The sequence below is a fragment of the Nannospalax galili genome, unplaced genomic scaffold (genome assembly GCF_000622305.1).
Source record: "Nannospalax galili isolate Female #2095 unplaced genomic scaffold, S.galili_v1.0 scaffold1430, whole genome shotgun sequence".
NCBI lineage: Eukaryota > Metazoa > Chordata > Mammalia > Rodentia > Spalacidae > Nannospalax > Nannospalax galili.
In genome coordinates this window covers 980,174-993,424 of record NW_008329126.1, presented here as the reverse complement: position 1 = coordinate 993,424, position 13,251 = coordinate 980,174, and the positions used below count along the sequence as shown (strand labels likewise).

Here is a 13,251-nt window from a genome sequence, read left to right as displayed (position 1 = left end):
AATCAAATTTTAAAAAATATATTATGTTTGTGGAGGAAGCATAGAGTTTACATAATGTTAATTAGTAGAGGTGATGAACATTACCATTGAAATCTACCCGATGAGTATAGATATACACTAGTAATAATCAGATGCATACACATTAGAGATGCGTGTGCCAACATCTCAGTGTTAGTAGCAAACACAATGAGTCTGCAAGGAACAATATATTCTAAAATGAAATGGAGATCAACTGGAGCTCAAAACTCATTCAATTTTATGTCTTACAGGGATTATACTGAGTTCAATATTGTATAACTATTGATTCAACAGCAAACCTAGAAATTTTATAGCCACTTTTGAAGGAGCTGTGTCTTTGCTCTTGAAACTGTTATTGGGCATGTTAAAGCTGTAATGATATGCTTCTTCTAAAAAAAATAATAATATTAAAAAAATTGGTATCATGCCATCTCTCATGACATCTACCATGTCTCCCATATCTCAGTGGGAGATGCTATGGTCCCCATTTTATAGACATTAGTATTATCCCAAGAGCCACACCACTGTGTGTATCAGCAAAGCTTTCACCCCTCTGCTCAATTTTAGGTATTACTGTTTCTACTATAGAATATGGCTTCCAAGTGAACCATATTTGTGATAGGAACCAGGCTAAGAAGGAAGCACTTAGTAATGAGCATAAAAAGAATAAAAGTACTTGTGTTAAATATGTTTTCAAGTTGTTTTTAGCAGTCTGATAGTGGTTAATAGTGCATTTAATCCTTATGGTATGGCATGGTCATCTCTAATAGGTACAAAATAACAGATATTATTGGGAAAGAAGAAGGACTTGGTGCAGAGAACCTTCGAGGTTCTGGAATGATTGCTGGAGAGTCTTCATTGGCCTATGATGAAATCATCACCATCAGCCTGGTAAAGCTTCCTAGAATATGATGTTTTTTTAATACTGGGAATTGAACCCAGGGCCTCATATAAATTAGGCTAATGCTCTCTACCTTTGAGCTACTGCTAGTCCCCCACAAGGTTGAAATTAATTAGAAAGCTGAGTGTTTGTCATCTACAAATTTATCATAACCATGCCCAATGATTGGGAAAACTAGATGATATAAATTACTGAATTTCCCAAACAAACCTGGGTTTGTTATAGCCTTTAGTTTTCCTTCTTATTTCTCTAAATACTCTATCAGAGTTTGAACCTCTTGATTTATTCTTAGTACTTTCCTTGCTCATGACTGTAGTAGTGATGGTAGGCATCTATGAAATGGGCATGTAAAGGGACTATGACTCCTAGAGTGTCTAATTCTCAAATTGTTTAATGAATTTTATATTATTACACTTCACAAAAAGCAATATTTCTGTTCATGTGACTTTTATACATTTTTATCTATCCCTTTGTTCTTACAGCTTGGGCAAGGACATAAATATCTAACACGCATATTTGTTCTTTTTTTTAGGTGACGTGCCGGGCCATTGGGATTGGAGCCTACCTTGTCCGGCTAGGACAAAGAACCATCCAGGTTGAGAATTCTCACTTAATTCTGACAGGAGCTGGTGCCCTCAACAAAGTAAGTTGCTAGAGTTTGAAACAAGTATGTGAAGCTACTTAAAGATTATTATGTCATGTCAGATGTAGTGGCACATGATTTTAATCCCAGCTCTCAGGAGATAGAGACAGATCTCTGTGGGTTCAAGGCCATCCTGGTCAACATAGCAAGTTCCAGGTCAGCCTGAGCCACAGAGTGAGACCCTGTCTTTAAAAAATAAAAAATAAAAAGATTATTATGACTTCTTGATTAAAGGTCCTGACTGGAGGAAAGCCTTCAGTCTGTCTCCTCCTCTTTTATGTTTGCTCAGTGACTTGCTTACCCATTTATTCATTTCTTTCATTTCATTCAACAAATACTTTGAGTACCTACTTGTGTACTAGCTGTGTACATATTGATAAATAAACTATATTAAACCCAAACTCATAGTTCAGTCTCTTTCTAGAAAGACTCAGAATTGCTTCTGTTTTGTCCCAGCTCTTCCTTATTTCTTGCCTACGAATAAAGAATGTGAGGAGACGGATTCTTACACAAGAAACTGTCAGGTTCTAAGTGTACTAGTTTCCATTTTGGTTCTACAGTATGGATTAAGCCCTGGCCTAGGTGCTATGGATGTATAATTTTAATGTTTTGAGAAATCTCTGACTATACCTCTGAAAAGGAACATTTTTGTATAGTGGAGTACTCTATAGATATTGAATGGAAAAATAAGATGGGTTCACAGATGGATCACTGGGCAAAAGTACTGTGTAGATATGTGTCTGCCCTATAAAGAAAGGCTTATACCTTTCTTCAAATCTAAGCTTATAGGACTCTTCTAAAAGGGGAAAACAGGAATAGTAAGGTTACTGCTTAAAAAAATGAAAACTAACCAAGAATACCTGAATATGCCAAAGATAATCTCTCTCAATCCCCCCTCTCTATCTCTGTCTCTATCTTCTATCTCTATCTATCTTCATCAGAACTTTTCTCTCCAGAGAGCAAAAAATACATAATGGAATAGTTGGAGGTTGGTTGGCTGCCCTTGTGCAAATACATAACCTTTTAGCTGCTCAGCTTTGTTATCTCTCGAGAGGGATATTAATTTATACCTTGCTATTGTGAAGCTAAAGAGAGCACATAAGTACTTGGCACAAAGTGTAGACTCTTGGTGAAATGTTAGTTCCCCTCATCTTCTTCACATGACTTGGTGATTGAGCTTGTAGCATTATAGCTGTGCTAAGTTGCGTTGGATCTTGTGTTTATGAGACTTGGAGGAATTTTTTTTGTTAAGTCCTGGTTTTTAAGTGAAAGGACAGGGACTAGCTGTCCTTTCCTATTATTCCCACTTAGAAAAAATTGATAATTCCATCGGTCTAGTTAGTTTCAGGAAATGTCAGAAATTATAGGACTTGTTTGATGTGATGAACTTGTTTCCTGCTTACCTATAAACTATGTTGTTCTTTGGATTTGCTTTTTTCTCTAAGGAAAGACAGAGTAGCACTGGCAATAGCAAACTTGGCTATCCTCTTTTTGGAAAATAACCTGGAAATGAAGGTGAATAACTGTCACTACTGAAGCTCATTGCAAGTGAGAGAAATTGCTGAGAGTCTTAATTTTTTAAAAGTTGCTCTTTTGAGCCGGGCGTGGTGGCGCACACCTTTAATCCCAGCACTCGGGAGGCAAGAGGCAGGCGGATCTTTGTGAGTTCAAGGCCAGCCTGGTCTATGTAGTGAGTTCTAGGTCAGCTGGGGCTACAGGGAGACCCTGTCTCAAAAAGACCAAAAAAAAAAAAGTTGCTCTTTTGGATATTTTCTTAGGATGAGATATTGGTGAATGTTAAAGAGAGTTTTAGATACCTTTTTTTTTTGTCTTTTTGAGACAGGGTCTCCCTGTAACCCCAGCTGCCCTGGATTCACCATGGAGACCAGGCTGGCCTCGAACTCACAGAGATCAGCCTGCCTCTGCCTCCTGAGTGCTGGGATTAAAGGCCTACGCCACCACACCCAGCCAAGATACCATTTTTTTTATGAGAATAGAATTTTAAAATGATACATAGCCCTATATTTCCGTGATGTTTTCGTATGTGGTCAAAGCTTGCTTCTGAAGTATATATGGTTATGTTAAGTGTCTCCCATCCCCATACTGTGTTATATACACATACTGTTACAAAAAGCAAAGGTTCTCAGTTTTCTGGTTTGGGGAACATTGCTTGCATTTTTAATTTCATTTGTGCCAAGAAGAGATTTCTTTCTTAAAGTCTGGTTGAATTGTTCTGATCAAATTCAGTATAATCACCTTCTTCCTAGTTTACAGGGCTGCTTGTTAAAGAAAAAGCCTAGCTGCAGAAGGAAAGACAAGCTGCCGTTAGAGCTTAACAGTGCTAGTTTCAAGAAGGACGTGGTCATTGATCTTTGTAGAGGTTACCTAATCCTGCTCTGCCTGCTTTACTGCCTTCATGTCTGTACCTCTTAAGTACAAAGTCATGTTGCTATAAGACACCCAATTTCACGCAAATTCATTAAGAATGTCCTCTTAGCTCCTTTGCTTCTCAGGTGTGAAAAGGGAAGCCATCCAGAGCTACCTGCTCAGGTTGGTTCCTCTGACTCCTCCTACATACTGTTTTCGTATGTACTTATATCTTCCTAGTCTCTGATCACCTTTCTTTCTGTCTCACTCACTTTGAATGTGTGCTAGTCACTCTGAATGTATGCCTCTTTCTATGTGAGTTGCTCCTTGTTTCTTAGAGATTCTTATCTTTTTCTGAATGTGTTCCTCCCTGTGTCCATGTGTGAGAAAGTCTTTGTGTTTGAAACACTGCCTAGACCTTTTTTTAAACCTTGACCATTTTGCTTATTGTGTTTGTGTACCTGTGTGTAGAGTGGAAATGTAGGTGTATATGCAAGTTTATATACAATTTTAGATGGTAAACATTTTAGAGTCTTCATTTTTTATGTTAAACATTGGGGTAAAGAATAAGAAAGGGGTACACAGAGGTTGTCGGAGACGGGGGAGATCTTGTGTGTGCAAGTACTGATCCCGTTGACCCCTTTGAAAATTGAAATAATGATAATGCGAGTCTCCTGACTGCATCAAAGTATCAGCACATCAAAAGCCAGGAGGCATGAAATGCAAATGATAAAGTGAAAGCAGATGGATTGTGCATGATCGCCTGATGCCCAATGAATTTTAAAAGGTGCTGGTTTGCAGGGGGGTGGGGGTGGGGGGACTGAAATAAACACGTTATCCCTGCAATTTTTTTTGTTCTTGACGCTCACTCCTGACAATATTTTTTCACACTTGAGTGAACACCCACTCTTTCTCTCTCTCCCTTTCTGCCATTCTCTCTCTTTTTCTTCTCTCAAACAACCCCCCCCCACCCAATCCCAACCTCTTACATGTCTCAGGTCATGTCGCTGCAGCTCCGGTGGAAATAATAAGATATAAACTACGAGGTTGTTATTTGCATAGAAATAGCATGGAGCCCCAGGCAGCAAGAGAGAAGGACACAGAGATCATTTGTCTAAAATTTTAATGAAAACTTTTGCTGAGGCAGAGATTTTTTTGAAAACTTTCTTTCTCCCTGCTTTTCCCCTAACCCCCCCCGCCCCCTCTAACCCCATCACTGACTTGACTTAACATGTTTGCTTGGGGGAAAGGGTTGACACTCCACGTATCATACTCAGGTAATGCAGCAGCATGTAAACTGTTCTTTAATAGGCATCATTTTGAACTTAGTACATCACATTTGTGAACCAAACTTTTATGGACACTTAGCTCAGCATGTGACGGCGGTGACCTGTTTTTAATTAGTGTACACCTTCCTACCTTTGCTTCTAAAGCTTCTTTTTTATTTATTTATTTTTTTTGAGACAGGGTTTCCCTGTAGCCCCAGTTGTCCTGGAACTCACTGTGTGGACCAGGCTGGCCTTGAACTCACAGAGATCCACCTGCCTCTGCCTCCTGGGTGCTGGGATTAAAGGCGTGTGCCACCACGTCTAAAGCTTCTTTTTAAGAGATTTCCTCCCTCCCTCTCTTCTTGCCTTTAGTAGTACATACATATCAGATACAAGTATTGTGACTATTTTTTCATTTTCAGTGCTTTTATTATGCATGTTTTATTCTTTAACACCATCCTCTGCCACTGTATCCTTTGTTCCAAAGCCAGAAAGTACTTCCCACATCTGTATTTTTATCCCTTTCCCTTTGTGATCAAAGTATTTATATTCCTTCCCACAACTGTCTTGCTTTGTTGCCTGCAGTTATTTGTAAAGTATTCAAAATAATACCAAGTTGAGAGAAGTGGTTTCTGGATTTTCTTGACTATTATGATGCAGATTTGACATTGAAACTAAAGGTGGTGAACTGGTAATTGGAGATAGCCCAAATGATATTATTTGAAACTCAAAATCAAGATCATCTCCCTGGTTCCTTATTGTTTGTGGGGGTAGGCTAGTAGTGTCAGGACCTTTTTATAGACAAGAAGACCAAAACAGTTGACAGAGACTAGCTCAGCTTCAGAACATGAATTTATAACTCTAAGTTTCATTACAGAAGGGCTCAGGTTTCTGCTTATTGTCTACAAGAGACTATCCTGAGAGTGATGATGTAAGTAACAGAAGGTCATAGGACTCTGCTCTTTCACATCTCTCAAGATAGTATGCCTAACTTTAGAAACTAGGCTGCAGGTTGCAGAGTTTTAGAATGATAGGGTTGTCCTGATGGATGCGGCTGACTACCTTGCTCGAAGGGACTCTTGCTGATGTCGCAGAGGCACCAATTTGTGTACTTATAGTATTGGTAAGATAGACCTTCAGGCGCTGACATAATTTGTAGTCATAAAGTCCTAAGTTGGGGCAGGAGAAATGACTCAGTGGTTTAGAGCACTTTATGCTCTTCCAGAGGACCTGGGTTCAGTTCCCAGCACCCATGGGGCAGCTAATACCCATCTTTAACTCCTGTTCCAGGGGATCCAACATCCTCTTCTGGCCTCCGCAGGCAACAGGCACACATGTGGCATACTTACATACAGGCAAAATACTCGTACACGTAAAATAAAAATAAAATATTCTTTAAAAACCCTCCTAAGTCAGGATATCTTTTGGACACTTGCAGTAACATATGTATTTGATACCCTCCCCAGCACCTCTCAGTTTCTATTCCTGGGCTTAACACACTGTCCCATGGCAACTAGGCTAGATAGACCCCTGTGTAAGGGAACACTGATATAAGCTAGAGCCTGCTATCTCGTAGACCCAGACTTGATGAGTGTCTACTCTGCACAGAAATCAGAATTGGTAGTTTATGGGTGCCTATGGAGATGAAGCCTCTACCAGTGGTTGTAGTGCATGAGTGTTAGGTTACTCAGAAGGTTTTATGTAACTTCCTTGGAGTTAACTTTTTTTTAAATATTTTTTTGTATTTTATTATTTTTATTTTATGTGATGAGTGTATTGCCTGCATGTATGTGAGTGTGCCCATGTCGTGCAATGCCACGGAGGTCAGAAGAGGGCTTCAGACTCCCCTGGAACTGGAGTTAAGGATGGTTCGTAGCCGCCATGTGGGTGCTGGGAATCGAACCTGGGTCCTCTGCAAGAGTAGTCAGTGCTCTCAACCACTGAGCCATCTCTCCAGCCCTATGGAGTTAACATTTTTAAAAAGCTTCTCTTTGAGGGGAAAAAAATTTGCAATCTGCTTCACTTTAGTGAGGTCACTCCCCTATTTCTACTGAATCTACCAGGAAAAAAAAAAAAATTGTATAATGCATGTGGCTAAGGGCTCTAAGTTCTAGAGAGGCTACTTCTGCTAATCTTACTTTTGAGACTTATTCCAAATAAGTCTTACCCCTCTCTGGTTTCCTCTCAGTACCTTGTACAGATTTATATGTAGCTATGCAACATGAAGTATGTAGTTGTCGCATTTGACTCCTGGTCACAATACCAGAATTCTTCCAATGGGGAATCTGGAACCAAGGGCTCTGCTTACCCATTATGCTACAATATGCCATGTGAGAGAGTCAAAAAGGTTCAAGAAGGGAAGAAGATAGCTCTCACTGTGGGATGGGCAGCATTGTTACTTTCACATAATTTTAAAGAGGTTAAAAGCATAGATTCTAGATTCAGGCTGTTCAGGTTTAATTTCTGGATCTATCACCTGCTAGTTGTCATTTTGAACAATTTTTTAACCTCTGGGTTATAGTTCTATTCATTGTAAAATAGGAGGTCATTAGAATAGCTGTGTATCAAGGCTAGAGAAATGGCTCAGGGGTTAAGAGCACTGGCTGCTCTTTCAGAGGACCTAGGTTTGGTTCCCAATACCCACATGGCAGCTAACAACTGTCTAACTCCAGTTCCAGGGTCTTGAACTCCCTCTTCTGACCTCTATGGGCATTGTACATATGAGTGTACTTACATATATGCAGGCAAAACACTCATATACATAAATTAAAAAAATATTTTATTTAAAAAAAGAATACCTATGTATCAAGGTTTGGAGGGATTAAATGAATTACTATCAAACTACTGGCACTGTTATAGTCTTCTCTGTAGTACATTTCTGGTTCTTTCTCATCATAGTTCATTATTCAGACCCTGGAAAGGAAATACAAACACAATATTCTATATGCTTTCTGGATCCCTGAAGGAAAAAATCCCTTTAAAAAATGTTAGATGGCATTCCTCACAGTGGTAGTACATTCACTTATTGACTTTCCTAGTAGATGTTATCTAAAGATCATCAACATACTTTGGAAAGCCATTAATGTGAGAGACACCATGTTCAGTCATGATAGGGTAGTATATGTGTCAGTCATTTATCTCCAAGAGTCCCCAAGGACATGTTGATACAATAGCCCATAATCACTCTAAGCAGCAGTCCAGCAATTTGCATTTTTAAAAGTCCCTAACTACCTATTTTCACTATGGACAGTTCCTATGTTCTTATAGCTCCCGATGGGATCTCTCTCCCTTCTAAAGAGGCTGTTTTAGCTTCCTAAGTAAGCCTTGCATTAGCAGTATGAATGAATTTTTAGAAAGAATTATAATGACCAGATTGCCTTGATTTTCAAGTCTATGCCCCACACATAGACAAAATGTGGGTTAATTGGTCCCATTTTAGAAGACTGTTTTGGTTTTCCTTTGATGCTTCTTGGGTTTGCAGAAAACTGTACCAAGTGTATCTGACATTATTAGCAAGCCTTAATGATCTGCCAGTTGTCTAGTCCTGAGGGTACTGGTTTGGAGCTTTTGCACAGTGGAATTGCCATTCAGAGTTCCATCACAGAAGTTAGCCCCATGCCATGTATAGTGGCTTAAATACTAATGACTTAGGAAAATGACAAGTTCCAGGTCAGGACTTCCAGATAAAGTGAAAGTCTGAGATCCTGCTTCAGGACATTGAATATAAACTCAGGCATAATCACACTGGACTACATATTAGAAATGTGCTCAAATTTTTTGGAGTTACTGAACCTTTAGATTAAAGAAGAGAAGGAGGGAGGGAGACCAGGAGGGAAACTAGATGTGGTAGCGGTGCATACCTTTTATCCCAGCACTCAGGAGGCAGAGGCAGGCACATCTGTGTGAGTTCTATACTTGCCTGATCTGCATAGGGAATATGCTACAGAATCTTAGGAGTCATACAAAATTTTTGGAACCTAGTTATCTCCTACTTTGCCATCACCTGCCTTGTCCAAAGTCAGGACTTTGGCACATGGCTACAGGATGAGTCTTTTTGGAGTAACAGCAAAAACTTTGAGTCCAAGGTTTGGTGGAATCCGTGAAGGTGTTGTAGATCAAGGTACTCAGAGCCTTGAGGTGTGTACACAAACAAAAGCTAAGCTGCCAGACTTTATGCCCTCTCAGTGTGCAGTCTCTCGGTCACTTTATCTGTGTGGGTCTCTAGTGTATCTCCACCCTTTCCATGTCATTTCAACCTCCAAGATTCTGGTGTGTCCTGGGTGTTATGAAGGAAGAAATGTCTCTACTTCACTCATCCTGGGTTCACAGGGTTTCTGCACTTCTTTCTTCTGATAAAGCATTTCAAACTCAGGCTAAGTGCCAACTTAGGTCTGTGAACATGATCCCTTTGGCAGAGCTATTTCCTTGGCTCCTTCATTTTTCCAGTCATTCATTCATTACACCAATATGTGGTGGATTTTCTTCTTTTTTTTCTCTTTCTAAACGTGTTCATAGCTGTCTTTACAGATCATTTTCACTTGAAGCTTACTAGCCTGTCAGCCCTCTCTTCTCCCTTCAGCGTTTCTTCTCCCCAACCCTAGCCTGAAAATCAAGTAAATTAGCTTCTCACCCTTGCTCCCTAGTTTAAAAAAAAAAAAAAAAAAAAAAAAAAAAAATCCCATACTCCTCCAACAGTGTCTCCTCTTGGATTTGCAGTCAGCAGCCATCTCCAATAACCATCAGGCTGTCAGCTTTGCAGCTCCCTGCTACCTCCCACCTCCCCCATCACTCACCAGAGGAAAAAGAGAGCCAGAGCCAGAGCTTGAAATATATCATGCAATAGTGTATCATGAATTTGTTGTGAATCACAGCAGTGAAGCAGGTTTATTTATTTCTGAGACCTTAAATCAATACAGAGTAGGTCTCTTAGTTCTGAAGCTAGGATGGAGTGTGAAAAAATGAGCCCATTGTACTCTTAAAACTTTGGGGAAAGGAGATGACAGCTATATAATTCCATTTACCAGGCACTAGGGGCTTTAATGTGAAGGTGACAGGGAGCTCTTTGTGCATTTAGAGCACCATATCTTCTAAATAAAAGATCTGTAGACCTGATAGTGGAGCATAGCTCTGAGTTTAATAATCTCCAAGCATTAGACCAAGCCAATATGTTCCCAAGTCAGAGAGATCCCCCCTAAACACTCATAAATTAAAAGTACAAGAACTGCACATATTGGTAGATTAGAAATGCAAGGGCTCCAGTCTTTTCTGAGGAGAACAGACCTGGGCCCTTGTTGTGCACAGACTGCTGTGTGAATATGATAAAGACTTGGGAAGTAAGACTATTTAGAAACCTGACTCCTGACTGATCATCATTCTAGGAAATGTCCCCTGTGCATGAATCCAAATCTAGCTGTGTCCCCTCTCATCCAGAGTGACTGTCATCACACAGTCTAATCAGCTAATGTACACAGTCAGGAGTGTTAAATTATGAGAGGAGAAGCTTTAAGAGCTTTTTAGATTGAACTCCAGATTACCATGCCTGACTTTCAAGTTCTTGTTGTTGATTCTTGACTGATTCCTAATTTTAACAGTGTCTCAGTGTCTAGGATTTCAGCCCTTTAAAATAGCATGCGCATCTGAAAATTTGAGAGACCAATGCTATTGAGGAAAAGATCTCACTCAAATTTAACCAGTAGCATAAGATGCAAGTATAAGTCAAGGCTATCTTAAGTTAATCAACTTTTGATTTTTTTTTCTTTTTTGGTCTTTTTGAGACAATGTCTCCCTGTAGCCCCAGCTGACCTGACTGGCCTTGAACTCACAGAGATCTGCTTGCCTCTGCCTTCCAAAGTGCTGGGATTGAAGGCATGCACCACCATGCCCAGCTAATCAACTTTTGAATATCTTAATTTTCTGTCTGGTTCATTGATAAAGCATATCTTTCCTCAATAGATAAACCAGACTTATGCAACCCAGTGGAGCAGCCCTGACATTATATGATTTAGAGTTACCATTTTAATTCTAGCCCAAGTAAAGAATTTTACAAGAGCAGGCTGGAGGGAAGGTTCAGAATGTAAAAGCACTTGCCACCAAGTCTGACAAACTGATCCCATGTGGTGGAAGGAAAGCACTGACTCCTGCAGGTTGTCCCCTGATATCCACATGCATTGTGTATGTGTGTATACATGCATACAAATAAATAAGTGTTAAAGGGGTAACACAATAACATCAGAAAATGAACTAAAACCTCACCTAGTATTAATAGTGAGGAGAGCTATGAATGTTGAAGTACTTTAAAAATCCACTATACATTTTAACACTAATGAGACTTTTTAAAAATATTTTATTGTTTTTATTTTATGTGTATGAGTGTATTGCCTGCATGTATGTGAGTGCACCCATGTTATGCAGTGCCATAGAGATCAGAAGAGGTCTGCAGATTCCCCTGGAACTGGAGTTAAAGATGGTTCGTAGCTGCCATGTGGGTGCTGGGAATTGAACCCAGGTCCTCTGCAAGAGCAGTCAGGGCTCTTAACTGCTGAGCCATCTCTCTAGCCCCCCCTTTTTTATTTTTTAAATGTTTACTTCATGTGTATGAGTGTAATGCCTGCCTGTATATAATTGTACCCATGTTGTATAATGCCCACAGAGACCAGAAAAGGGCATCAGATACCCTGGAACTGGAGTTACAGATAGTGGTTAGCTGGAATTTGAAACCAGGTCTTCTGTGAGTGCAGCCAGCGCTTTTAACTGCTGAGCCATCTAGCAGGAGACTTCTTTTGTTTCTAGTATATCAACTTGCTAAAATATGTAAACATTGAGTTTCAGTAAAACACTTAGAATTATAGTCGTTTACATGTATTCATTGTTTGAGACAGTGTCTCATGTAGTTGAGGCTGGCTGTGAACGTCTTATCTTCCTCCCGCCACCTTCCAAGTACTAGGATTATAGATGTGAGCCACAACACCTGGCTCTAAATCAGACTTTTATTTAAGATATTAAGTATTTCCATATTTGGAATTGATTTATTGTTAGTACTTTCATGTCTCTAGCTAAATGAGCAGTTAGTTGATAGACCTCTGGATGAGTGATTTCTTTTGGCAATCAGCTTCTCTCTGGAAGCTTATGTTTTTTTCTCCAATGTTTGACAAAGAAACTATCAGATGGATCTTCTCTATCCATTACATTAAAAATGAATCTCTGTTCCTGACCCACTCCACTTTCAAATCCTTGCTATCCTACTGGTGAATTCACATCGCTGTTCTCAGTAAGCAAAAGGTCTTTCGGTGTTGATTCTGATTTGTATCTTGGTGTTTTTGTGGCTAAATAACTTTTCCAACCAGGAGTGGTGGCACATACCTGCACTTGGGAGACTAAGGAAAGATTGTGAGTTTGAGGCCAGCCTGGACTACATAGCAAGTTTATCCTTCAGTAGACTTGGTCACATTATAATTTGCTTCTTATTGAGAAGTTTTTGGTCTTGCAGTAGATGGTCTTGACTCAAACTATAGCCCAAATATGGGTTTTCCCCTCTCTGCCAGTGCATGACATCGAGTCCCTTCTCTATCCCCCCAGACTAATATACCAGCTGCCAACTAGCTCTCCAGTTTGCCAGTGCCAGCAGTGATAGCAAAGGTAGGGAAAGAAGTTGTAACCCTTTAGCTGTATATGATCACAGAGACCATTGTCACTGTCTCCCAAGAAATTTAATTTCATTCACCCTTGGAAATATTCCTGGAGAAACATTTACACAGTAATATGTGCAGCACCACTTAAAATTGTTAATTGGAGATTGAATTACTTGTCAGCTTTTAAAAATGTAGTTCTCTCAGGTCAAGGAGGATGGTAGCAGCTCTGAGGAGATGAGCTATCACATTTCTTCCCCTCCGTCTTTTCCTCCCCCTCCCCCTTTCTTTCATTCTCCCTTCTTTCTTTTGTCCCTATTTTAACACATTTTTCATACTCCCACTTATTTTTTCTCATATTTCTTTCTGCCTTAGCCAAGCCTCCAAGCCTTTATCAATAACATCCTAGAGTGACTTTTTTTTTTTTTT

General features: G+C 39.7%; 1 protein-coding gene across 5 annotated transcripts in view; it reads left to right on the top strand.

Annotated features, from left to right (window-relative positions):
* Acaca (acetyl-CoA carboxylase alpha) overlaps nt 1–13,251 on the top strand; it is a 284,858-nt gene that overhangs the window by 216,116 nt on the left and 55,491 nt on the right. For all 5 annotated transcript variants that reach the window (XM_029562520.1, XM_008831314.2, XM_017797626.2 and 2 more), the window contains 2 exons: nt 789–909; nt 1,452–1,562. In XM_029562520.1, coding sequence (XP_029418380.1) covers nt 789–909; nt 1,452–1,562 — 232 coding nt within the window. The remainder of the gene's footprint in view (nt 1–788; nt 910–1,451; nt 1,563–13,251) is intronic.